Source organism: Ictidomys tridecemlineatus, chromosome 8, assembly GCF_052094955.1.
Source record: "Ictidomys tridecemlineatus isolate mIctTri1 chromosome 8, mIctTri1.hap1, whole genome shotgun sequence".
Taxonomy (NCBI): Eukaryota; Metazoa; Chordata; class Mammalia; order Rodentia; family Sciuridae; genus Ictidomys; species Ictidomys tridecemlineatus.
Genome location: NC_135484.1, coordinates 128,417,713 through 128,445,191, shown reverse-complemented (window position 1 = coordinate 128,445,191; position 27,479 = coordinate 128,417,713). Strand labels below are relative to the sequence as shown.

At 35.5% G+C, this 27,479-nt stretch overlaps 1 protein-coding gene and 1 pseudogene across 11 annotated transcripts; one reads left to right on the top strand and one right to left on the bottom strand.

Annotated features, from left to right (window-relative positions):
- The first annotated feature begins 1,254 nt into the window (after positions 1-1,254).
- LOC101971400 (aspartate aminotransferase, mitochondrial pseudogene) lies at positions 1,255-2,542 on the top strand (annotated as a pseudogene).
- A 734-nt stretch (positions 2,543-3,276) lies between these two features.
- Scand3 (SCAN domain containing 3) lies at positions 3,277-26,927 on the bottom strand. Of its 11 annotated transcripts, none has more exons than XM_078020420.1 (6): positions 26,676-26,916; positions 26,442-26,540; positions 25,154-26,335; positions 13,313-13,460; positions 8,712-10,201; positions 4,174-7,372 (listed from the first exon to the last, which is right to left on the bottom strand). In XM_078020420.1, exons 3-6 carry the CDS (start codon positions 25,571-25,573, stop codon positions 5,456-5,458), a joined length of 3,975 nt encoding a protein of 1,324 aa, XP_077876546.1. In that variant the 5' UTR covers positions 25,574-26,335; positions 26,442-26,540; positions 26,676-26,916; the 3' UTR covers positions 4,174-5,455. The 11 variants fall into 11 exon arrangements, 10 of the variants coding, with proteins under 10 accessions (XP_077876550.1, XP_077876546.1, XP_077876548.1 ...); XM_078020422.1 differs by lacking the exons at positions 26,442-26,540; positions 26,676-26,916 and adding exons at positions 13,780-13,796; positions 23,891-23,953 and having other exon boundaries at positions 25,154-25,290; XM_078020418.1 differs by having other exon boundaries at positions 26,442-26,916.
- Between the last annotated feature and the right edge of the window lie 552 nt (positions 26,928-27,479).

Below are 27,479 nucleotides of genomic sequence, written 5' to 3'. Positions count from 1 at the left end.
CCAGAACTCTGTATTTCTCTGCATCCTGTTCATGCTGAGTTCACTTTTGGTTCCTCCAGCTAACTAAGAGAGGAGATTTTTCCAGATAACAAAATGTCAGTTTGGAAAATTGCCTCCCCCCAAAAGATTCAAAAGAAATTACAGACAGAAATTAATTTTCACTTAAGTTCTAAGAAAAAAAAATTCTTTCAGCATAATCATAAACTTATTTTTTGTTGTTGTTTGTTTTTTATTTTTGAGACAGGGCCTTGCTATGTTGAATCACTAGAAGTGATTCTTTGGGCAGAAAGCATGATTTGGGGGACCAGTTCTACCATTTCTTAGTCATTCTTCAAATTATATCTGGGAACTGGGGTGGGAGGAGACAGGTGGAAGGCGGGATTCTGGTTCTAATTATTGTCAGATTTCTTTATAATATGAAGTACTTTCCTTTACCCATTGATCTGGAACAATTTGGTCCCAGTGTATGAAGACCTGCCTCAAGGAACTGTAAAACTGAAGAAAAAAGACCAGAATTGCACAGAGTACAACTTATTGAGGAACATATTGACAGAAGCATGGTTCTGGGCAACAAGAAGACCAAATGAATCCCCACAAAAATTTGGGTCAGAATTACACACACACACAAACATTGGTTAAGACAAACAAAGCTTTATGTAAGTCAGAATGTATTTGGTTTATCTTAAGCTAATATCAAAGAGTCAGGCACAATTCCTGGCACCAGAGTCCAGTTATAAATCTCTATGTGTCACTCTAAGGGTTTGGTGTATTTATAATTTGCTGGGAAACTATGGAAGAAAAACTGACTAGGATTATCTGTGGCAATCGTGGTGGATATCAGTCAAAATGCCTGCAGTTATGTCAGGCTGAATTCATACAACCATCTTTGGTCCCTCTCTAAGTTGTAATACTCTGGGTAATAGGAAAAGTTCAACACAAATCCTGTTATACATAAATTCAATTTTGAAACCTAGCACATTCACATATGATATCTAGAAGCAAACAGTATTGCACAGGGTAACCATAAGTACCCAAGAAAATATACCTTCTCAGTGTATGAATAACCACATATAGTAGATGTGTGAATGCATTTTAAAACAGACTGGAAATAGGAACAGAAGGATTAGGTTACCTCAGAATTATCAGTCATCAAATTCATGTTAAGAATATAGAGTAAGAGGCTGTGCCTCTGTGCCAGCAGTCATTTGCCCTCTGCTCTGTCTTGTACTACCCACTGCCTTCCTGCCATCCACAATGGCCCTGCTGCACTGTGGCCAACCATCCTCTCTATGGCTGCTGGCGCCTCCCAGCCAGGTCTTGCTGCCACAGCTTCTGCCAGAGCCAGCTCTTGGTAGGCCCATAGGGAAATGGGACCCCAGTTCCCATTTTTGGAGTCACTAAATAAGAGAGACACCAACAGCAAAAAGATGAACTTGGTAGTTGGTGCCTACCTGGATGATAATGGAAAGTCTTATGTGTTCCCTAGACTCCAAAAGGTCATAGACCCAGATTGCTGCAAAAAATATGGACAAGGAATACCTATCCATTGGTGAACTGGCTGAATTTTTAAGATATCTGCAGAACTAGCCCTGGGTAAAAACAGTGAGGTGTTGAAAAGTGGCAGATTTGTCACCGTGCAGACTATTTCTGGAACTGGGGCCTTAAGGGTCAGAGCCAATTTTCTGGAAAGATTTTTTAAAGTTCAGCTGAGTTGTCTTTCTACCCAAAACATCCTGGCGAAATCACACACCCATTTTCAGGGATGCTATCAATACTATGACCCCAAGACTTGCACTTTTGACTTCACAGGCGCCATAAAAGACATTTTAAAAATACCAGAGCAGTGTTGTTCTCCTGCATGCCTGTGCCCACAGTCCCACTGGAACGGACCCTCATCCTGAGCAGTTGAAGAAAATAGAATCTATGGTAAAGAAAAAGAATTTCCTTGCCATCTTTGACATGACTTCCAAGGCTTTGCCAGTGATGATAGTACCAAGGATGTCTGAGCTGTGTGCTACTTTCTCGAACAGGGCATTAATATTTGTCTCTGCCAATTATATGACAAGAACATGGGCTTATGTGGGAAGCATGTAGGAGACTTCACCATAGTCTGCAAAGATGCTGATGAAACCAAAAGGGTAGAATCACAATTAAAGATTGTGATCCATCCCTTATATTCCAACTCTTCTCTCAATGGACCCTGGATCACTTCTATTATCCTGACTTCAACGGATTTGCAAAAATAATGACTGCAGGAAGTGAAAGGCATCATCAGCATGCGGACCCAGCTGGCTGCCAACCTCAAGAAGGAGGGCTACTCCCACAATTGGCAACACATCACAGACCAGATCAGCGTGTGTTTCACCCGCCTAAAGTCTGAACCGGTAGAGTGACTAAGGAGTTCTCCATCTACATGACAAAGGGTGGCTGCACCTCCTTTACAGGGGTCACCTCCAGCAATGTGCCATTCACCAGGTCACTAAGTAACTTCACAGTGCAAGAACAAAGAAAACTTTTCTGTCCTCAGTTCCTGCTGTTGTGAGACTCACATGCAGGATGATGGTGGTGAGTGCATCATTTCTTTCAACTACATTTCATAACACTCAGTGATTAGATGCGTTTCTCAAAAAAGAACATAGTCAAAGAGAACAGAGGCATCTATAGCTGGTGTCTAGAACTCTGTGGTTTTTAAACCAAACTCTCTACTGTCCTTCTTTTTAACCTTGTGATGCTTGGGGTTGAACCCAGGGCCTTGTGCATTCGAGGCAAGCACTTTATAATTGAGCAATATCTCCAGCCCTCCCCCATCCTTTTATCTCCAACTTTTTTGAAAGAGTTTGCATGTATAAGTCACAACACCAAAAACCTGTCATGACATTGAAATTGTAAGTGGTTCCTCTGTGGATCTAGCATGAGCTGTGTCTCATGTTGTGAGATTCACATGCAGGATGATAGTGGTGAGTGCATCATTTCTTTCAACTGGACTCTGAGTCTGTCATTAAGAGTCAATATTACATTTGTCCCCCCATGATGGAGCATCCTTATCAACAGACTATATTGCACAAATTGTCCTTTACAAAAACCAATGAGTCTGTTGCCACCGAAGCGAAAATAATAGATGCTTGTCCTGTCTTATTTAAGAAAAAAAAAATATTCTCTTATCATTGTTGTTCTTTTCTTTAACACAAGATCTATAATTAGCCTAGATTTTCATCCCATTCTTGATTAACAAGGAACCCCATCCTATCAGGATCTATTTAAAAACGAAAAATATAATTTTCAGTTCATGCCATACCCTTTATTTCTTGGTAAAGAATAGTGGAGAGTAGGTAACTGCACTTTGTTAGCATCCTCATCATGATTGTGTAATTGCCTCCTCTTGGGATGCTGCCTCTGCCCAGCTGGTCCTTTCTTCATTCCTTGTGGTTGTGCAGCACTAATCTCACATCATGAGTCAGGTGACATAGGTTAGGATCAGAAAGGAGATATTCTGGGTTTTGTGTGCTTCCAGCCAGGCTTAGGCTTCACCCTTGAAAAGGTCACCATCATCTGCTCTAATCTTGTATACTTGGTTTCTCTGTACAATAAAATGACTGTAAACCTCCCCTGCCAAAAAAAAAAAAAAAAGAATATACAGTAAGATCTTGTCATCTAGACATATATTTCAATTAAGATGAATTATTTTATTTTTTAATATTTATTTTTTATTTTTTGGTGGACACAACATCTTTATTTTTATTTTTATGTGGTGCTGCTGAGGATTGAACCCAGCGCCCTGCGCATGCCAGGCGAGCACACTACTGCTTGAGCCACGTCCTCAGCCCCAAGATGAATTTTTTAAAAGAATGTATAGTAAAACAATAAACAGAGGAGGGAAGAGAGGAAAGACAAGTTTTCCTATAGCCTAAAAAGAGAACGCAATTTATCCTCCTAACAGTATCATTTTCAGGAAAAAATAGGTAACTAATTAAAGTATATGAAAAGACTTTGCACCAAAACTTTTGTCCAGGTGAATCTAATTCTGCTTACAGATAATCTTTATATTTCTTCTTAGAGAAAAAGTAAGAGAATTTAATTGTCTTTTAAAATATACTCTCAATGTCTCTCTTGGTCTATTTTCTCCATAGATTACTTTAGAAATAAATATAAAATCGCCATGCTGCTTTTTAAAACTTTTACATTGAAAACACAATACTTTATTTAAGCACTAAAACAAATGGCAAATGATTCATCACATAGGAAAGAGGGCATATAAATTGTGGGTTGGAGGAGTCAAATCACTTTCTAAATCTATCCATCATTATCACCTTTTTTTTTTTTTGAGAAAGTCATACAATTTCATTAAAAGTAACACACAATAACACATAATTCAATCAAGATTTAAAAACTTCATGAGAATGTTTCTTCCACTTTACAAGCAAAAGGCTGTTATTAATAACATTTTATATCTTTAAATATCTTTCTCTTCTTTAGCTTTGTTACATTTCTTTGAAAAGAAGCACTTACTGTAAACTGATACTTGTCTAGGAAAAGACTATCACTTTCTGGAAAATTTGTAAGATGATTGCTGATAACTTTTTGCAAATGTGCACATATAAATGTGTTCATATTTTCAAGACTGTTACTTTTAACCTAAAGAATCTGCCTTGTGCTAATAGTCTGTTTTCAATCAGAAGTGAATATACAGAGACATAAGAGCAGAAATGTGTGATATTTTTTCAAGTCACCTCTAAACAATAGAGGTTGTTAGATGTATTTGAGATGGTAATAATACCTAACTTTGTCCCAAGCACCTTGAAGACAATAGCAAAGTCTAAAAACCTGAAAAATTTGTCACTACGGCTCAATCTCCAACACTTATAAAACCAGAATTCACCAATACAAATCCAAAGCTTTAACACAATTACAAGATAAGTGTTTCCTCTACCTCACCTACTAACACACTAGGTAACAGTGCATATACAAAATGAATTTAACATTGACTTCCAGTCTACCCTCTGGATCAGCTTAACAAATTTAACATCTTACTGACCTTATTCTTTGCATTTGAATTCTAATCCTACCCCTTGAATTCAATTTTCACTGATTTACTCTGCCATTTCAAAGAAATCATTTCCTATCCTGAAGTTGTCCTACAATCTTAACATGCTAATGAAATATAATAAAAAAAACATATAAACTAAAAGATGAATTTTTAAATATTAAACAAAATCAAAATTATTTTAATAAGTGTAACAAACAAGAAAAAATTATAAAAATTAAAAAAAATTAATATTAATCAAATTCCTCATTGAAAGTGTATATATAAACAAATTATATAGAGAATTGATATTTTACTCATAACTTTATACTTCCATAATTGTAACTAAACAGAGTGTTTAAAGTGCAATAGCAAATTCCTCACACTAAATGTATGCACATTTTGAATAACCATCTATATACATTAATAAAGTTTTTAATGTGATAAGTGAGCTTGTTTCTTGCTTGTTAATTTGTCTAATCTAGGTTGAATTGATGACAATGCTACTCTCAAGGGATAATGTATATTTAAACTGTTTCTATGTTTTGTTTTAATAACACTTAAAGTAGAGAATCCTGTTTCACAGAGGTATGTTGAAGGGAATAAAAGAAGAGATTTTAAAGCAATCTCAGCGAGCTCAGGATATTCATTTTTAACTTTTATCCAAAATGAAGCAAGTGATGCTGTATTTTCAAACTTTATTTTCAATCCTTCATCAGTAGCCAGTTTCAACAACTTATCATGGAGGGTTATAGTTAAATTTAAACTATCTTTTGAGGAAAGAAATGGGTTTTGGATCCATGAATTTCCTATGCGTGGATCTTCTTTTGATGGAAAATAAAATTCAAGGTATTCTAACAAATTTCTAAGATGTTCACTGATAACTTCTTGCAAATATGCAATATCAAGATCATGACCTACTTCATTTATGAATGTTGTTAAATTATGGAACATATCATAACAATCTGTAGATACTCTGTTTTTCCAACTTTCTAACTTTTGTTTTTGTCCTTCAATCTTATCTGCCATTGAAAAACATGTTGTATTCTTTCCTTGCATAGAAGCATTAAGATCATTAAAAATACTGAATATATCAGACAAATAAGCAAGTCTGGCTATCCAATTCACATCTTTAAAAAGCTGAGACCAAACAGGTTTCTTGCCTTGCAGAAACATTAATAGTTCATTTCGTATTTCAAACATTGTTGACAAAATTTTTCCCCTTGACAACCACCGTATCTCAGCATGCAATAACAGTTGCTTATGATCAACTTCCATATTATCACATAATAAGGAGAATAATCTTGAATTCAACGCATTAGATTTTACATAATTCACAATTTTTACTATGTCAGTAAGCACACTATGAAGTTCAGCTGATATTTTTTTCATAGCAAGACTGTCCTGATGAATGAAGAAATGTGTTGTTTTACATTCTGGTGCAAGTTCCTTGATCTGGGTAATCACTTTGGAATGTTTTCCTGTCATTGAAGCTGCAGCATCAGAGCATACTCCTACACAAAACTTAAATTCCAAGCCACATTTGTCAACAACATAATTCTTCACAGCTTCATACAGTTCTGAGCTAGTTGTGTTTATAGGCAGAGAGGCTGAAAAAAAGAATTCTTCCTTTATATCATCATCATGCTCAAACCTCACATAGACTAATAGGATTATCAGGTTGGCAATATCTCTACATTCATCAAGTTGTAATGAAAAATATTTTGCCAATTTTATTTGTTCTATGAGTTGATCTTCCATATCATTAGCCAGTTCCTGAATACGTCGAGCTATGGTGTCATTGGAAAGTGGTACTTGAGCTACCTTTTTTGCTGCAGATTCACCCAACATTTCCAAGCAAACTTCTTTGATGCAGTCTTTCACTAGTGTCTCAGCAATTGTGTATGGTGTTTTAGACTTAGCAACTGGAAGCGCTACTTTATATGAAGCCCGTAAAGCACTAATGTTTATATGAGAAACACTAAACACCTGCTTTGGTTGAGTTTTCAATTCACTACTCTTTTTTTCAAAGAATTCTTTTGGTTGAGAACTTATTTCTTTATGTTTCGAATATAAATGTCGCTTAAGTTTTGATGGTTTCATTGCTTCATTCGCCAGTACATCTCCACAAATAATACACTGTGGTTTTAGTACTTCTCCATCAATTACAGCTACAAAACCAAACTCAATGTATGAAGGATCATATTTCCGAGTAAAACTAGTATGAACTCTTTTGGTTTTCACATCTTCAGCATGACTTCTATTGTTACTATTTCTTTTTTTACTACTTCTGTATTCAGAAAAGGTGTGTCTCTTCTTTACAAAAAAATCCAGTGAAGTTTGTTTTGCCATCTGCAAATTAAGATTAAAAATAAATAATATAAATATTACTTCCCTCTTTTAGTTAATAAATTCAAATAATAAACTCAAAACTAGACTTGATTAAAAAGATGATATTAAAATAAGTTATAAGATTTAGGGATGCAGCTCAGTGGTAGAGCCCCTGCCCACTGCAGCCCTGCAGTGCGCCTGAGGCTGAGTTAAATCCCCAGTACTACAAAAATATAAAATAAAACAAAATTAGAAAGTTATAAAATAATGGGGCTGCAACTGCAGCTTAGTAGTAGAGCGCTTGCCTAGCATGTGTGAGGCACTGGGTTTGATCCTCAGCACCACATAAAAATAAATAAATTAAAAGTATTGTGTCTATCTACAACTAAAAAATTTAAAAAGCTTTTTAAAAAGTTATAAAATAAATGTTTACATTTTCTGAGCTTTATATCCTTTGGGTTAATCCAACAAACTGCATGAAAAATATCACACACTATAATGTGAACTTAATTGTGTTTGACTAGCATGCAACTCCTACCACCTTTAAACTTACTAACACCCAAACTGTTCTATACTCTATTCAGTAAGGCAAATTTATTAAACATGTGCTTGGATGTTGTTGCAATGTCAAATCATTATAAATGTTTCTAATAATCTCAATTTTTATACTTATTTCATTATGGACTAGTAAAAACTGTTTGCAGATAATTACTGGTCTACAAGTCACACTTTTGAGTACCTCTGGCCTAAATCATGTGTAACCTCCATATTTCAAAACATTAGCTCTACCTCATAAAACTCCTGGTTTAAAACAATTTAGGTATTAAATCATGCTATTTAAGTTCTGCAACTGAACTCTTACCCAGCACAAACCCATATCTTCAAATCAAATTCATTACTCTAACCCCTTCTAAATATGATTTAAAATGTCCTTTCTTAGCTAATGTTCCCACCCAAATTCACATATAATTGAAAAAAGTAGCATTAAATTCATTTATTCCCAATTCATTCTTCCATAGAAGCATACCATCTGTCATATACACTATTTGTCCTCTTACTCTTAGCTTTTTCATCCCATGAGAAATGCCTGACACCAGACAGCTGTAAAACCCTAGAAAAATAAACCAGGAAACATCTAAGGTTATAACCTCCAACTTGGGAAAAAAAAAAAAAAAAAAAAGCTGGTGGGAGGCATTAAAGCAATTTGCCTTTCTTTGAGGAAAAATATATTTAAGATGGTCAAAATGTGATTTGGTACACCTTGTCAAGTAATTCATATTCATAAATAATTATCCTGTTCACAGTAAAGTATGAGGCTCTTACCCTGCTTTCATCTACAGTGGATATTCAAAACTCTTACCCAGTCTCCTACTGTGTCTGGTGAAAATGGTGTCTCTGATGACTTTAGCATTTTAGAAGGTTGAACAGCCAAACCTCTTTGAATCTCATTATGTTTCCTTTTCACTGAACTGGTCTCATGGCAAAGACTACAAGTTATTTGGTGACCACAGACCTCAGTCTCATGTTGAGAAGGCACTCCACAGATTGCATGGACATTTCCTAGACATGATATACAACTATTGGCACCTGTGCATTCTTTTTCACAAACTACACAGGATAAAAATCTTAGTCTGCTTTCAGAAGGGTTTTTTTCAGCCATATTAGGGGTAATAGAAAGATTTTCTTCAATATCACTACTATCTATTCCAGTCTCAATGTTTTCTTCATACTGGGCTCTTAAAGTATTTTCTAACTCTCTGTTGGCTTGATTTAATTCATTTTCTCTGTGCAATTTGGCAACAAATTCTTCAGTTAACTGAGAATGGGACAGGTCCAGTTTAGCTTCAGATCTGAATGTACCTTCACATGGAGTCTGCTGTACACCTCTGTGATAGGATCGGTTTTGGGTCATCTGAATGAACCACAAAAATTCAGTCCAGTGTGGAGAGTTGTTTGTTTGCATCCAGGAGAAGATTCTCTTTTGGATCTCATTAGTTTGTTCTATAGAACTTTGGCTTTGGTAGGCCTGAGCTTTCCCATGGACAATTTTCAATTCTGGACAAATATTACTGAGTTCACTGACAATCTGGCTTGAAAATTCCCTCCCATTGTTGGATTGTAAGACATTGGGTGCTCCAATAATTGTAAAAATATCTAAAAGAGCATGTGCAACTTCCTCAGACCTTTTAGACTTTAGTGATCGCAAAAAACTTAACTTTGTATGAAGGTCTTGATAATACATAATAAATTTATACTCCCCATCAGGATTCAATTGCATGTCTATGAGATCTACTTGGCATCTTGAGTTAACTTCCTTAATTTCTGATGTTAGAACTTTCTTGAGTTTTGAGTTTTTCTGTTGGCATGGTTTACAGAGTGTGAGGTATAGCATTATAACTTCTTTTGTGATGTTCTTATATTTTGCTTGTAATTCTTTCTCCATGCGGGTACGTCCAGCATGTCCAATGCTAAGATGTGTATCATGAAGAATGTCGAATAAGTCCTCACTGTGTAAATAATAACGTATTTTATCTGTTTCTCCATTTATAGCCTCAATCAGCTTCTCTTTTCCATGCACAAGGATAACATCAAATCTAGCCAAGCGACGGTAGTCAACTGATTCTTTTTTTGCTTTAGCTTTAGCCTCTTTTACTTCCCTTATTAATTGACAGTACTTTGCTTTAGAAAATATCTTAGTATTATTACTTTTGTTTTCTAGTAACATTGCTAAATTTCTGAAGAATCTTTTTCTCATGTTTTCTGATTCAATTTCTGCTTCATTGGTATGTAAGCTACTAATGTTATCATCACTCATGCTTTGAGACATCATGGAAAGCCACAAATATGACCCTACAATATAAAGGGAAAAATCAATTAGAATATTTGGGAATATGATTTAAAATATAAATGTTGCTCAAATAAAAAGTTCTGATATAGTAAACAGTAGAAAGCCAGTAAGTGACTTATCAGAACAATATTCAGGGTAAGCCTTAAAGCACTGCTTTATATATAAAGCAGGTTATAAATTAATGTTTGTGTCTATTTATTCACCATATAAGAACACTTTTTTGGCTGGAGAAACTCCAGCAATTGTATGGTTTGGATCTAGAATGTCCCCCAAAGTTCGTGTGTTGAACACGTTCAAAAAGCTGTTTGTGACTGGATGACTTTGTTCTTTGTTTTTCTGTTTCCTGGAATGTACTTTTTTTTTTTTTAAAGAGAGAGTGAGATTTTTTTAATATATTTATTTTTTAGTTTTTGGCGGATACATCTTTGTTTGTATGTGGTGCACGCATGCCAGGCAAGCGCGCTACTGCTTGAGCCACATCCCCAGCCCCATACATATTAATTTTTTAAAAATAAAAGCTATTTTTAAAAAAGCTCATGTGTTGAAAGCATGGTTCATTGGTAGGCTTTTAGGCAATGATTGAATCACAGAGGGCTCACATCAGTGGATTAACCCATTGATTGGGAGATGCACTACAGGGAGGTAGGATTAAAGGAAGTAGGTCACTGAAGGTGAAAGGGATTATATTCTCCCTGGAATCTCTCACTCTCCCTCTGCTTCCCAGCTGCTATGAGCTTTCCTCCTTCCACCATGTTGGTCTGCCTCATGCTTCATTTCAGGTCCACAGCAATAGAGACAGCTGACCATCTATCTGATTGAATTTTCTGAAACTGTGAGCCACAATAAATATTTCTTCTTTTAAGTTGTTATTGTCAGGTATTTTGGTCACAATGACAACAAGCTGACTAACACAGCAATATAGTGATACATTTTTTTGAAAACCCCAAACTACAACCACAATTTCTTTTATTCAATCAGGTTATATGGTACATCAATATCTGGGTTTAAATTCCAACATAATATGCTTATATCAGGGCGGGGGATGTGGCTCAAGCGGTAACACGTTCGCCTGGCATGCGGGGGGCGCTGGGTTCGATCCTCAGCACCATATAAAAATAAAATAAAGATGTTGTGTCCACTGAAAACTAAAAAATAAATATTAAAAAATTCTCTCTCTCTCTTTAAAAAAAAGTATGTTCTGGAGACACTATTAGGAAGACTTATCTGATATTTAAAATAAAATAAAATAATATGCTTATATCAATTCCCTTTTAGGGCCTATGAAACTACAAATTTCATGCAAATACCCTCACTACTAACTTTAATAAAGTAAGAGCAGCAAATAAGTCCAAATAAAAAATCTCTAATATTTTTAAATGTTTAGAATATTCACAATAACATAAACACTTAGAATACTTCAAACTTCAAACTTGGATTACTCAGTCTGAAGAAAACTATTTTGAAAAAATGAAAAAGAATAACCTGGAATTAGCATGTTGCCTCTATATCCCTATAGCCATTTCAAAGGTTAACACTGTTTATACTACCAATTTGCATTTGCATACCAAATATTGAACTAGTGGATTTAAATCATCTCACATGCTCAAATTTCCCAAACTCGGTTAACATTAATGATATGTTACCATGTGTTTTGGCCTCACCTAATTCTCAATAACTCCAATGAAACTTCTTTGATCATTAAATTTAAGCTTACAGCAAATTCTCCTTTCCTGAGAAACAATCTATTCAAGACACACATAGCACTACAGCATTTTCTTTTTTAACTCATTCAAAGATAAAATTAACAAGATGCTAACTTTATACCAGGGATGACTTATATCTCTAGTATCTTTTCAAAAGTACTTAGTAGCCAGAGTGTGGTAGTGCATACCTATAATCCCAGCTTCTGGGATAGCTGATACAGGATTGTAAATTCAATAGTAGCCTGGCCAATTTAGCCAGAACCCATTTCAAAATAAAAACTAGAAAGGGCTGGGGGTACAGCTCAGTGGTAGAGTGCCCTGGGTTCAATCCCTAGTACCAAACAAAAATGTGCTTAATAAAATTTGATTGGCTATCAGGCGTGGTGGTCCATACCTGTAATCCCAATGGCTCAGGAGGCTGAGGCTTTGACAAGTTCAAAGCCAGACTCAGCAACTTATTGAGGCTCTAGGCAACTCAGTGAGACCTTGTCTCTTAATAAGATACAAAAAAGGGCTAGGGATATGGCTCAGTGGTTAAGTACCCTTGGTTTCAATCCCCAGTATCAAATAAATAAATAAATAAAATTTTGATGGATTAACTTTAAAATGCAATGACAACATTCAAAAGTGCTATCTTAAAATGCAACTAAAAAGACCATTCTATAAACAGTATTTCTTTCCATGCTGATCCATATTGTGCCATGTTATGGAACTATGAGCTGAAAAGTAAGGAAAACAAGGATTAATTTGGGGAGGAAATGTAGGTCAATGTAAATGAGAATCAGAAGAATGTGAGCTCAAGAATTTGGAATCAATATTAAAAAGTCTAGGATAAACAAGAAACAGGGACTTGTTGGGCTGTAAGAGGAGAAAAACATTTTATCCATTATCATTTTAAAAAGTAATAATACCAGTAAATCCAGAACCAGGCCAGTCTAGGCTCCTGCCTCTACTACACATCACACTCTTTTAACAGACCTTAAAAAACTAATGAAAGTAGAATTCAGAAATTCTGATCTCTTCAGTAGAATTCTAAACAGTATTTTCAAAACTTACAAGCCCTTATGTGACAAAAACTGGGAGTAGGGGATACAGCAATGGGATTTATTGTGACACTGACAAGTACTATTTATGTACAGAGGTATCTCTGATTTATCCATAGGTACTAAATTAACTCCATTGCAAAATATCCACGCAAAATCTTATGTTCAACTATTTTTTGACATGATCACCTGACTGCTTAATTCAACTTATTTATTAATATTATACTGTACTGATTTTTTATACTTGGTTTTTCCTTCAAGTACATTTCAGAAGCTGAAATACCATGTGTTTTGATAAACTTCTCAGTGACTAGCCCCTTTCTTCCTCAAGTCTCTAGCATCTTTCCCAGGCCTAAATTATCCTCACCGTTATCTTGAAGTAGATGTGGCTCTGGAGAATCACATTCCATTCTGTCTTCCATAGACTGCAGATGGGTACCTAAGGACTCCTTTGCAAAATCCAGAGGGATTATTTCTTCCATAAGAACCTCCTGCTCATATGTGCCTTGCGGGACCTGAGGACAAATAGGTACTTTTGGTAATTGATATGATTACTGCACAAATCATAGATAAACTTTAATACATTCTTCCACTGAAACAGAATGTTAAGAAGAAAGTCTTCATTGAAATCTTAAGAGTCCAAGATAGTGGTTTGTTTTCTTAAAGCTGGAATTAATAAAACCAGAGCCTTAAAACAGAAACTGTCTTCATTGTATGGGAATTAATACCATCCCTATTCTGTTTGAGAAAACTGTAAATGTGTTTCAGTAAATTGATTTCATTAAGAATAAATATTTTGGGCTGGGGATACAGCTCAGTCCATAGAGTACTCACCTCATATGCATAAGGCCCTGGATTCAATCCCCAGCACCACGAAAAAAAAGAAAAAATGAAATGGTTTTAGCATTCATTCATGATTGTTGCCTAAATCAGTTTTTATATTGGGGGTTGCAAAATGGTGACTTCTTTTGAAATTCAATTTTCTGTCCTTTCTCCTTCACCTGCCTTTTAAAAAAAGTTATTACTGTATCAGTCTTATTTCCATCCTTAATGACTTTAATGCACAGACTGCATCAAATTTGGTCAGTGGAAGCCTCTTTAAGCTGCCTCCTACCTTATTCTGACATAATTCCACTAGTTTTGTTGTTGGGTTTGTTGTTGTTTTAGTATATCCCATGTAATTCAAGGCCCACATTTATTCTTCCTGTCCCAGACCTGGTTTCAATTATTTTTCCTGATTTTAGAGGGTAACAGTGTTTAGTAGCAAAGACTCAGTAGAATGTAGGCTCATTGTTAATAAAGGATCATCACCTCTAGGCCCTTTCATGGCTAGAGCTGGTACATACATTTTCCAAAATATGATTTTAATGTAGTTTCAATACCATAAGGTTTTCCTAGTTTCCACATTCTATTTTGTATCTTCTCTCACAGTTAAAAAACAAAATAGTTCAAAACAATGTAAATATATGTATTTGCTCTCGCCTACAAAAAACACAGAACTACTTCCAAATTACATAAATTTTGTGCTGTAGGATACTTTCAACAACATTCCTACTAGGTAAAAATCAACATGTTTGTAGATTATATATCCATAGGAAGCATAACACTAAGAATATCTGTCAGAATACTGTGTTCAAGTCGCCTGAATAATTTTTATTTTGTTATTACTTTGAGATATAGTTGGGTTCATTTCTGTTTAATCATTTTGAATTTAATATATTTTAAAATACTTAAAACCTTTACATAGTATTAAAAAATCAAAATATATGTTCAGAGTAGTCTTCCTCATATTCACATAGCCTGCACTCTACTCTCACTTATTCCCATAAAAAATAAACATTATATGCAAATGTTTGCATGTATACATGTTTGCATGTATATGCATGTGTATGTACTTCTGTGTATATGTAATAGATACAAATCAAATACAATGTATTTATTTCTTCCATATCATATATACTAGTATACATCTTTGTCATTTAATATAAAAATTTTGCTTAAAAATAATTTCATAGATATCTTGCTCACTCTTCTTTTGATTTGCCTAAGATCACATTATATTGATGTACATAATTTAATCAATTACTCATGTAACTGCGCATTTAGGTTGTCAACAATAATTTATTTTTACAAATAATTCTGCTGTGAGAAACTATCTATGTTATTTCTTATTTGTAGACATGTATTTTCAAAGTAAATCCCTGGAAATTATATTGCTAGATCAAAAGATAAATGTATGTTAGTCAGTGAAAAACAATCCCTTTTTAGGTGTTATACCATTTTATAATTTACCAGCAATACATGAGAGAACTTGCCTTTCCCAATCAGGCTAACAGACTCATCAAGCTTTTGAGTTTTGCCAGGTTCATAGGTGATAAATGGTATCTACTTCAATATAATTTTGATTTACTTTTATTATGGCTGCGGTTGAAAGTTTTGTTGTATATTTAAGAAACTTTCTTTAGTTTATGAAAACGTCCGTATCTCTTGGCTGTTTTTTACTGCATTTATGTTGAGGAGATTAGCTTTTATTCATGATGTAGTTTGCAAATATTTTTATCAATTTATTATTTTGACTGTGAGCTTTTGTCCTATAAAATTTTCATGTACATATTGCTACTGGATTTTGAGTAACTATACACACTCAAGTCATTCATGTTTTCTCCTACTTCCTGTACAATTAAAAATGAAAATATTAATCTCAGACACATTTTAAATTATAGTATATTAAGTATGAATCTAATGTTTCTTTCAAATTGGCTATCCTTGCCAGGCCTGGTGGTGCGCACCTGTATTAATTACATCCAGCAGCTCAGAAAGCTGAGGAAGGAGCATCAAAAATTCAAGGCCAAACAGTGAGAACCTGTCTCAAAATAAAAGGGCCAGACCTGGTAGCCTATCCAGCCTGTAATCCAGCAGCTCGGTAGGTGAGCAGGTTCAAAGCCAGCCTCCGGAACCTAATGAGGCCCTAAGCAATACAAGATTCTATCTCTAAATAAAATATAAAAAAGGCCCGAGGATGTGGCTCAGTGGTTAAGCGTCCCTAGGTTCAATCTCCCCCAAAAATTAAAGGGCTGGGCATGCAGCTCAATGGTATAGGGCCCCTGGATTCAGTCCCCAGTACTGCTCCTCCCCAAAGGCTATCCTTTTGTCTTAGCATCACTTATTTCCCCTCCCCCATGATTTGGAATGGCAATATTTACTGTATAACACATTTTCAGATAACATTGGATCTGCTTTTATACTTTCTATTGTTTCATTTCATTGATCTGCTTCTTTGTGTGTCAAATCAGCTTTATCTAAAGAGGCTTTATAGTACCATTACTATCTAGATAACACTATTTCCCAGATTGTAAGTTTTCCTAGCAATTCTTTCACATTTATTTGCACATTTAAATAAAATTCATGTGTTTTAACCATTTTCCTTCCATAACTAAGCAATCAATTGTTTTTTCTAAGATAGTAGACAGAAAATCATTTTCTATAGTCTTTAAATTTTGAATTCTAGACAGCACAGATTTCTGCACTGGCTGTATCCCATTAAGTTATTAGCTAATCCAGTAATCCCTTCAGAATTCATGTCAGTAGGCAATAGTTGATTGTTTCTTAGTTTCCTTGGGTTCTGCTGACTTACTTTAGAAGATGATTTCTCCTGGATTGTTATTTCACCTATTACACTAATGGTATGGATAAATAAGAAAAGAGTCAAAAGGAAAGGATATCACTGGTCACAAATAAGTTTATCTGACCATAATATTAAGGGGAAAAATGATATTATAGCTGACTTTGAAAAGTATTATTATTAAAATATTAAATCCCTTATTTTTTTTTTAATAGTAGAGATTGAACCCAGGATACTCAATGAGCTGCATGCCCAGTCCTTTTTGTTTTTTATTTTGAGTCAGGGTCTAAGTTTCCCAGATAGGCCTTTAACTTGCAAAACTTCTGCCTTACACTCCCAAATCTGTGGCATTACAAGATGTGCCACATGTCTGGCTGAACTGTCTATTCCAAATGATAAACATTTGAGTCAGATAGAAGAACTGGAACTTAAACCAACTGATTAGTAGGTTAGTGAATACCTAAAATAAATGTTGTCTTTAATACAAAAGCATGTTAACCTTTAAATTATCCACATGACATTGTTATCCTAGTATTTGGTTAGGTTTCACTTTCTTCAGAAATCAGAAGAACCTGCTTAAATCTTTACTCTATTCCTTCTCAGCATTTTGTGTAATTGATTTACTAAACCTTTGTAAAATATAGGCCTGTAAATTCAGGTGTTATACCATCCATTGTTTGTGCCAAGTGAAGAAATGAAAGTCAGTGTACAACAGGGAATCTTATAGTAATCTGGGAAGGATTACTAACAGCACACTGGCATAGTTGTGAATCTTTGTTGATCAATTAAGCAATAAGTAAACTGAAAGTAGTAGGCAAAATCTATTCAGAATCTCTTCCATTGTGAAATCTGGTGAACACTTCATGAAAAAAGCATGTCCAATAACCAATAACTTCCTAAAGACTTCTTAAGAGCAGTCTCTAGGATTAATCACATCTTCATGATTAATTCTAATATTATAAGCAAGAGATGAAGTTTCTCAAGAAGAAAAGCTATTAACTTCCCAAGAACATAAATTTGGCTTTATATTCATTTGGTAAACTGTACAGTGAAAAGAAAATAGGCCTGGACACTTCAGTTTGAATATGATGTCCCTGCTTCTACCTCTGAGTGTACCACTTAAAATGGAAGTAGCCTGGCCATCATACACTCCTAACAATCTTGACTTCTTGCAAATAGCCTTAGAGAAACATTGCATTTTGGTCTGCCTTGACAAATGTTATTGAAGTCAAGTAAAGGAAAATAATTTGTTATACCAGTATATAAGATGTAGTGTTAATATGCCATTATGTAAAATTGTGAGTATGTAACAGAAGTGAGTCTGCAATATGTATTTGGAGAGTTCAAAACCCAATTGAGTCAAATGTATGAAAGATGATATATCATGAGCTCTGTAATGTTTTGAACAATCAATAAAAAAAAATGAAAAAAAAAAAAGTTTAGGAAAAAAAAAAAGATGTAGTGTTGAAAACTAACCAACCTATGCTCTGCACATAACTTGCAAAATCCAAGTGAAAACAACATATCCTCTGGTGGCTTATGAATCACTTTCTGAATTTAGTTTTTAAATTTGGTTAATTCTGAAATTTTCCCTCACTAGCCTTGGCTTTAAAAAATGATTTCCCATTCATATGACACAGAATTCTAATAATGTGCATATATGTCAAGTACCATAGCTATCATGCAGGAAACATTGTAATAGGATATAAATTACCTTTTTGAATTTAATTTTGTTGAAATATTATAGGCTTAGAGGAAAAAAAAAATACACAACTCACAAATGCAGAACTCAATGACTTACCACAAAGTGAACCACACAGGTCAAGAAAAGGAACATTACCAACGTCTCAGAAAGGTGTCTTGTTGCCTAACGTCTTCTGCAAAAGTAACTATTATATTGACATCTATCACCACAGATTCATTTGCTTTTTGAAATTTACATAAACAGAATAATGCAATATTTTGTCTGCTTTCTTTGGTTAACATTATGTTTGTAAAATTCATCCCCACTGTTGAATGTAGCAATTGTTCATTCATTTCCATTGTTGTATTCAGTTGTATAAATTTACTGCAATATATTCATCCATTTTATTTCTAATGGACATGTAAATTTTTGGCAATTATGATAATGCTGTTATATATTCTCTTACATGTCTTTAAATGTGAGTTATATTAGCTCATGGAGTATGATTAAGTATGTCAGATATTACCAAAGTAATCATAACAGTTTACTCCTAGTAATAAGCATTCCAGCAGCTAAACATCTTCATCAAAATTTAGTCATATTGACACTCTTAATTTATTAAATCTTTTCTGGTTGGAATAAAATAGTATGTCTGAATTTGCATTTTTCTAATTACTAATATGATTGTTTATAATTTTGTTGGCCAATTGGTTATTATTTTTAAAAATATAGATATTCAAGTCCTTTGTTTATTTTTCTATTGGAGTATGTCTTTTATCCTATTAATTTGCTGTACTTTATAAATTCAGATATGAGCTTTTTGTACATAATTTGGATCTGGCATAGGGAAAAATGAAATAAGTTTGTAACACCTTATTGTTTGGCAGTTTTGCCTTCATTAATGTCTGGACTGGTGTTGAGATTTTCAATATTAAGAAGTGATAAATTAAGCAACAGAAAATAATTCCATGGCAAATTCAAACAAATCAAATCTGTTTAAAAAAATATGTAACTTTAAGTCCATAGTTATAATGCAAAAGAAGTTACCATGAGTACAAATATCAATTATAATGCACAGGTAAATTCTTAACCTTGCCTTAGAAATATTATTCATTGATCAATTTAAATTACAATTCTTGGAATGAGGTTGTGATACATCCCAAATTACCAATAAAATATTGCTGACCTACATGTACTGATTTATTTAAGCTGTCTAGCTAAAGTTTATCAACTCCTTATTTGTGCAACATTGAAAAGAAATGGCATATTTAAAAAAAATCAAATGTGGGGCTGGGGCAATAGCTCAGTGGTAAAGTGCTTGCCTAGCACATATGAGGCCCTGGGTTCGATCCTCAGCACCACATACAAATGAATAAATAGAATAAAGTTATTAAAAAAAAAGTTTCTTCCTTTTTTAAAAAAGAAAAAAACATGTTATCCTATATTTGACAATAAAATGTATTCATTTAATTTTTATGAATTAGGAAAGATAATAATTTAGATGGTTAACTTGTATATCAGTGACATATTATTTCCTATGCTAAATACTGAAATGGGGTTTCTCTTTAAAAAGAAAAAAGGAAGAAGAAAAAAAAAAGGAAAACAGTCCATACCAGTAATTCAGGTTAATTAGTGAAAATTGTACTGCTTTAAAATGTATAGTAGAGGGCTGGGGCTGGGGCTGGGGCTGGAGCACAGTGGTAGAGCACTCGCAGAGCACATTCGAGGTCCTGGGTTCGATCCTCAGCATCACATAAAATAAATAAATAAATAAATAAAGGTATTGTGTCCAACCACAATTAAAAACAAAATTTAAAAATAAAAATAAAATGTATAGTAGATCAAAGATTAATAACTTTATACTCATCAACAGTATTGTCATGCTAATATTGTCATGCTAGTCTTCCAAAATGTACCCTCAACTGAATAAAGAAGTTTCTGAAATGATTTTGGTATGCATAGGGATTAGTATAAAAAACAGTACACAGAGAAAATTTTCTTGGCCTACCTAACATTAAAGTATCATATCTTAGATTATATAATAAGTTGTTTTTTTTTTGTTTATTTGAATTCTACAGATCAGTGGAAAACAAATAACACAGGTGTACTCACCAGGTGGAACAAGATACTTAAAAGGATTAAATGTGTGCCTATGATAGAACTTACTCTGCTATATGGTTAGAAAAATAGATACTGGATCCAAAATTGCATACTGGATCCAAAATTGCATATGTTAATTGTTGAATAAAGAAACTTCTGGTTGTAAGACAGTGGAGTAAATATTGTTATACTCATTAGAAATGTACATATTTCCATTAAGTTAGAACTAACTTATAGCAGCTCAAATACAGTTTTAAAATTTAAAAATTTTTAATTTTTAATTTTTTTTTTGGTACTGGGTATTGAACCCAGGGGCACTCTACCATTGATCTAAATCCCCAACCTTTTTTTTTTTTTTTTTTTTTTCCTAATCTGAGACAGGGTCTAAATTGCTTAGGACCTTGCTAAATTACTGAGGCTAGCCTCAAACTTGGGATTCCGTCTCAACCTTCCAATTCGCTACGACTACAGGTGTGCACCATTGCACCTGGCCAATAGAGTTTGATTTTTGTCACATAACATTCAGAAGTAGTTGGTGGCACTGCATCACTTACCTAACAGTTTTGACAGGAACCCCGTCTTTATATTTCTGCTTTGCCATTTTTAACATATTGGTACTCATTCTCATATTCATCATCAACTTAATGGTCACAAGATGGCTACCATAGGAAGTCAGATAAAGTGAAACTAAATACATCTGTTACATTTTATCAGGAAAGTAAAAGCTTCCCCAGAAAACATATTTAGCTCTTCCTGTCCATAACTATGCTGTATGGCTAACTCTAGTACAAGAAAGGCAGGAAGAGAATTTATATAGGTATATTACCAGCATGAACAAACCCAACATTTTGTTAGGACAACATGATGGGGAGAATACATACTGGGTTGGCAGCTAAAACTATCCATTAGTGGTTATTTCCCCCTCTCAGAAATTACACAAAAACAAGAAAAATGAGAAACACTTAAGCAAACTTGGTCTTCAACAAGACTAAGAGATATTCATAAATCCTAAGCCATATAAAAACTATCAAATATGATCAGAATACACCTGCAAATGTTACTTGGGGAACTGACCAAACACCAACTCCTACCAGTGGCTGCATTTTTTCAACAAAGCTAGAAGAAATTATAAAGTAATAGGCACATACTAACAGAAAAAAAGTTTATTTGAAACAAAAGAAAAAGAGGTGCTGCTAGAGGTGAAAAACTGCCTTAGAGGCATTAGTGTTATAATGTATGACTCTCCAAAAAGAACATGCTTTCTGCAAAACTGCACAAAAATAACAGGATTCATGAGGAAAATAAGGTAAAGGATGGACTGTCTAAAAACTAAATTGTTACTGAAACATGAATCAAACTATAGCAACTTCAGTAAAAATACAGTTTGCTCAAAAATATATTAAATGAAGAAATATTACATAGCATTTCATCTTAGAAAGGTGATGGTATCTTGTTAGAAATAGGTGTAAGGAAAGGGCAAGAGTAGAGAGATACTATCTTTAGAAGTTGAAGAAGCATTTGCACACTTTCCATGATACACAGTAATTATTTTGGCTCATCCTCTTCTTTTTATTTCTTTAGCACTGACTTATAAAAAGATATCCAGTTTTTAAAATATTTTCTTTCCTTCATAAAGAAGCTCTTTCTATGGCTCCAAATAAGACCCTATGCTATGAAGTACAAACCTGCTGTGTTCTGCACTGTGGTCATTATCTTCCATCCACTGCAACCATTTTTCTATCATAACTTAGAAGTGGAAAGGGCTTGAGGAGCAGCTTGATGAATTGCATCTTCTTCTTCTCCACACCTTTCATGTGTGCCTCAGCAAATAACTTGTAGCTCTTGTACAGAAAGATCCTTGGCAGTAGTTCCTCAATATCTTCAGTCTCAACTTCTTTAAATTTAACCTCGTTTGCAGCAGCAATACAATTTGATTTGATTTGGGAGACAATTTTTGGAAGGCTAAACGCCTTGGAATCATGTATTAAATCAGGAAGAATTCTATGTCATATCCCATGCAATCAAGATTTTGTGAGATTGTTCTAGACCTCTCCAATAATACCAGTCACAAGTTTAATATTGACTCAATCCCAGAATTCAGAAATTGTTTGGGTATTATCCCCTTTACAGATACATTTAACATCTTGAATGTTCACCTCAAATAACACGCTTTAAATTCTGCAATCACACCCTGATCAAGGGACTGGAGTAAATAATTTGCATTAGGAGGTGAAAAGAGAATTTTGGTATTTGAAGAAAAAGCTCAGCAACTGCTAGAGGGTGGCATGGTGTATGATTGACAATTCTAAGAATTTTATTTTACTTCATTTTTATTTACTTATTTATTTTTTGGATTAAACCCAGGGGTGCTTTACCAATGAGCCACATCCCCAGCCCTTTTTATTTTTTGAGACAGGCTCTTACTAAATTGCTTAAGACCTCACTAAATTGCTGAGGGTGGCTTTCAACTTATGATCCTCCTGCCTCAGACTCTCAAGCTTCTGGAATTACAGGCATGTACCACCAAACCTGGCTAAAAATTTCAAGACAAAACTTTCCTCTTAAATATCTTATTTTTTGATACATGGATTGAACTTAGGGACATTTACCACTGAGCTATATCCCAGTCTTCCCCGCCCCACCCCCACCCCCTTTTGAGACAGGGGTCTCACTAAATTGCTAAAGCTGGCCTCCAACTTGCAATCCTTCTGCCTCCGCCTCCAGAGTCACTGGGAATACAGATATGCACCACCACATCCAGCTACTCTTAAATATTTTATAGAAACATCACCCAGAAAATCAGTAAATATCTGCCCTGTCATCTAGCTTCTCTTGCTAGACAGCTTGTGGGTTGGCAAAGGAATTAAAAAAAAAAAAAAAAAAACAGGCTTTAGCTTTACATCTCCAGTGGCTTCATAGCATTATAGTCAGTTGAATTTTTGTAATCTTAAACCCTGGAATCCCCATTTCTCCCAAAGAAAGACCCTTGAAGGTATTTGCTTCCAGTAGAGACTAGTTCATTAAAATTGAAAATCTAGTCCAGGCTGTAGCCCCCTTCAGCAATAAAATTTCCTAACACTAGGGGAAATTTCTTTGCAGCTTCTTCGTCTGCACTCACAGCTTCACTAGACAACTTATCATTGTTGAAAACATAACTATCACTAAATCAGCCACTACTTATGGTAAATGAAGATACTTCTGCAGGATATTCAGGTGTTATCTTAAGACCTTCATATATTGTTAAAACTCTCTAATTTTGAGAAAGGATGTACCCGATTGCTTCTTGTTTGATATTCAACCCACATGTGTAGCCAATGTTCCATTTTTTCCATTTCTTTATGCCTTGTTCTAGCAGATTTTGTAGCACTGGCAGTTTTTCCAGCTAGATAACTAGCTAAATAACTTTCTTTTATTTTCCAAGCATTGATTCTAATTATACACTTTACCTCCTTATGACACAGGACACATCACAGTTTCTTTCAAAATGTTATAATTTCAAGCTTTTCTTCAGTTAAATTTTTTTCTTCTTTTATACTCACTAGCAGAAATTTATCACCAGCATGCTTCTGAGGCACTTGCAAACCCTAATGCTTGCTCATTTTCTGGAATACAAAAAATTTTTAACAAAAAACGCACAAAGATGGGAACCATGCAAACAACCACTTCCAAGACAAGACAGTGTGGCCAAGAGCTCCAAAAGGAAGAATGGGGGTAGAAGGGTAGGGGGATGAGGCATTATGTACAATATTGTATCTTTATGTATTCAGCTACAATCAGATAGTTTGTTTGAATTCAGCTGTTCTTATTTGATGGCCCAAAACACCAACTTGCTGAGAAAAGTAATGAATGAACCAGCATAATTTCAGCATAATACTCATTTACAGCATTATATTAATCTCATATGAAAGATTCTACATTCCAGAAACACATTTTTCAATACATTAGACTGTATATAGAAAAATATGAACATATTCAAAGAGTTCAGATAAATGTATGGATGTCATCATTATAAAAATGTAAAGATGCCTGGCAATAGCTATAATGTTCTAAAATCACCTTCATAGCAGGCAAATTCTGTTAAAAAAATAACACTAGTGTAATGGTAACAGTCTTCTAAAATTCTTCAAAACACTTCACATACCAATATTAGGTACTGGGGGGAAAAAAAAACCCTAGGAAAGGCAACTAATCTTTTCATTGTGCAGATGAAGATATTAAAGTCCCAGAGAAGGTGTAATATGCCCAAGGCTACACAGCTAATTAGTGAAGCAACTTATCTTTTGATTATATAAATGAAGGCATTAAATTCCCAGAGGCAATGGGAAATGCCAAAGGTTATAGAGCTAATTAGTCATAAAGCCTATCATAGAACACAGCCAGATCTTGTGATTCACTGTTTCCTCATATTTCCACTACGAGAGGCTACTTCTCAATTTGTCTCTCCTAGAAGATATTCCTCATACTCTTATGCTGATTTATTTTCATATGTGATAAAAATAGTGGACTTCATAAGAAGAAATGGCTACACAAGATATTAATGCTTATTTTACAATTTTTCCTAATGTATTTGTTTAATCTCACAGTCGTTAAATTTTCCACTGGTAAGCAATAGATCAAGGATTCACATTTGGTTCTCATTTACACAAAGGCTGTTATAAACATAACATCCAGCTGGTGACCAAATAAGAAATAATACCCAAAACCAGAATTTGCAGCCACCAGTGTGGTGTTAAGTCCACTTACTATATTCTGGACCTCTGCACCCAAATTCTCTGTTTAAGATGGCACCTCCAATTTCTCACCTGCTGTCTAGGTTCATCAAGTTCCCGCTCCAAATCTTCCAGCATAGTTACCACCTCCTCTCCACTCTCAGGATTATGCTCATGTACCCACGCCTGGAGCTCTTCAGGCAGAATGGTCAGGAACTGCTCCAGCACCAACAATTCCAGGATCTGTTCCTTGGTATGTATTTCTGGGCTCAGCCATTGGCAGCAAAGTTCCCGCAGTTGGCTCAGAGCTTCCCTGGGCCCAGGGGTCTCCTGATAGCAGAACTGCCTGAAGCGCTGCCGAGAGCGTTCCCTGGTATAAGACAAATCCCTCTGTTGGCAGGACTCCTTATCCCAAATATGGTCTTCTTCTTTAACCTTTACTTTGATAATCTCCCCTGGTTCCTCTAAAACCTGGCCAGCCAAGGCTGGGAGGATCCTAGAGGATGTCTCCATCCTGAGCTTAGACGGCTCAGGGAAAGGCTATTTACAAAAGTGGTCTAAGCAGAGGGGGGGATTTTACCTGAGCTCTTTTTTCTTTGGTCACGAAAACGTTCGATATAAGAAAACACTTAAGAAAGAGCAATCACAGAGGCAGTTTTAAAGGATTTGTTTACGTCGCAACACAGGACAGTTACTAAAACAATTCCATTGAAAGTGAAGTCATTCTCTGACAAAACCGTAAATGATGAGCGTACAACTACTCACTAAAGCTGCAGGATCACAAACTGAGCGCGACGGGATACTTGCGAAATAGAAAACTGATTTTTTTCTCGGACACTTTGGCCCTAAATAAAGCCTACGAAAAGGAAATCAGAGAGAACGTCGCGAGAAAGACCGGAGCTCCCAGAAGCCTGGCCCAGAGAGGACAGGGTCTCCTCCCACACCACGAGCTGCCTGAGGAGGAAGCTCGATTGCCGCCACGCACAAGCCCGTTTCTCCCTTACACAGCTTCCACCTCTGAGGCGCTCACACTGAAATTCGAGGACGTGGGGGGCGGGGGGCAGGGCGGAGGCGGATGGTCTACCAACGCTGCAGCCTCGGGGCCAGCGTGTCTCCGCGGGGCAGGGGAGGTGAGCCGGACTCACTTCCGGTGCGCTCTAGGATGCCAGGTGGTGCGGTCATCTCAGTGGTTATAGTAGCTAGTTCTGGTCGAGGAGGGTAGTATTCGGGAAGCTACAGAGAATTACCTCTGGAGCCACCCCGTTATCTGTAATCCTAGTGAAAAGAATTCCACGCGTGAGTGGTGCTGTTATAGAGACTGCCCCGGGTTTTCCCGTCGTCCTAATAAAGCGTCGTCGGTATGCAACCGAGCGGTACTCACTTCTGGGTCCTAAAACGAAAGTCGAAGAGCGCTTCCTCACCTGCCTTTTCTCATTGATTTCGGCCCACTCTCTCCTTTCCCAGTCACTGTAAGTCGGACCTGAAAAAGAACTGAGATGTAGTTCATTCTTTCCTTTTGCGGATGGGAAAACCGAGGTCCATGGAGAATGAGCTTTCCCTTGATGAGTAGCACCAGTCATTTCTGCCACTTCTGTCTGTATGAGACCGGACTAACCAATTGTGGGGAAACTGGTTCCAGAAAACGAACGAAATCTGGATGGGTTTTCAGAGCCCAAGAAATCACTAGTGTGCAGGTACTGGAATATTTTCACCCGGCTCCTGCTTCTAGCAGTGTGTGCTGCCAGGAAAGAAATTTGAAGGTGCACTAGGCTGGTGGTACTGGAATGAATACATTTAACTAAAGCGATGACTCCGTTACAAGAGGGAAAGGCTGAGGCCATCTTATTCAGCCAGGAGTGTGGGAGCACAGAAATCCTCCCACACACTGGCCTTGGATTCGTCTTTCCCCTCCTCACCCAGCCTGCCCCATGACCTTCTTGAAGAGTCCTCAATAAAAATCAGTTGACCGGCTGGGGTTGTAGCTCAGTGACAAAGTACTTGCCTAGCATGTGTGGGGTACTGGGTTTGATCCTCAGCACCTCATAAGAAAAATAAATAAAGGTATAAAAATTTTTTTTTAAAGATGACTAAAGAATATTGTTGAGTGGATCCTCTTCCCATTCTCCATTTTCTTCTTTGGTTTCTATATTGATTACACCCACATTTTGACATTTCTAATTTGAAAGGCTGTGAATAATCAGAACATTTCGGAAATCTCTAAAACAAACAAAAAACTCAATAAAAAAAATTAACAGCTAATTTTTTAAAAAACTGTGAATGGTGTGCTGTTGAGTCCCATTTGTTGTCTGAGCCACTAATAACTTGCTGCACTTACATCTTTTGTGTTTTTCCCTAATCTTTTGTGTTTTTCCCTAACCAGCTCTTAATCCTCTGCCTCTAGGGCTTCTACTGCCTCTCT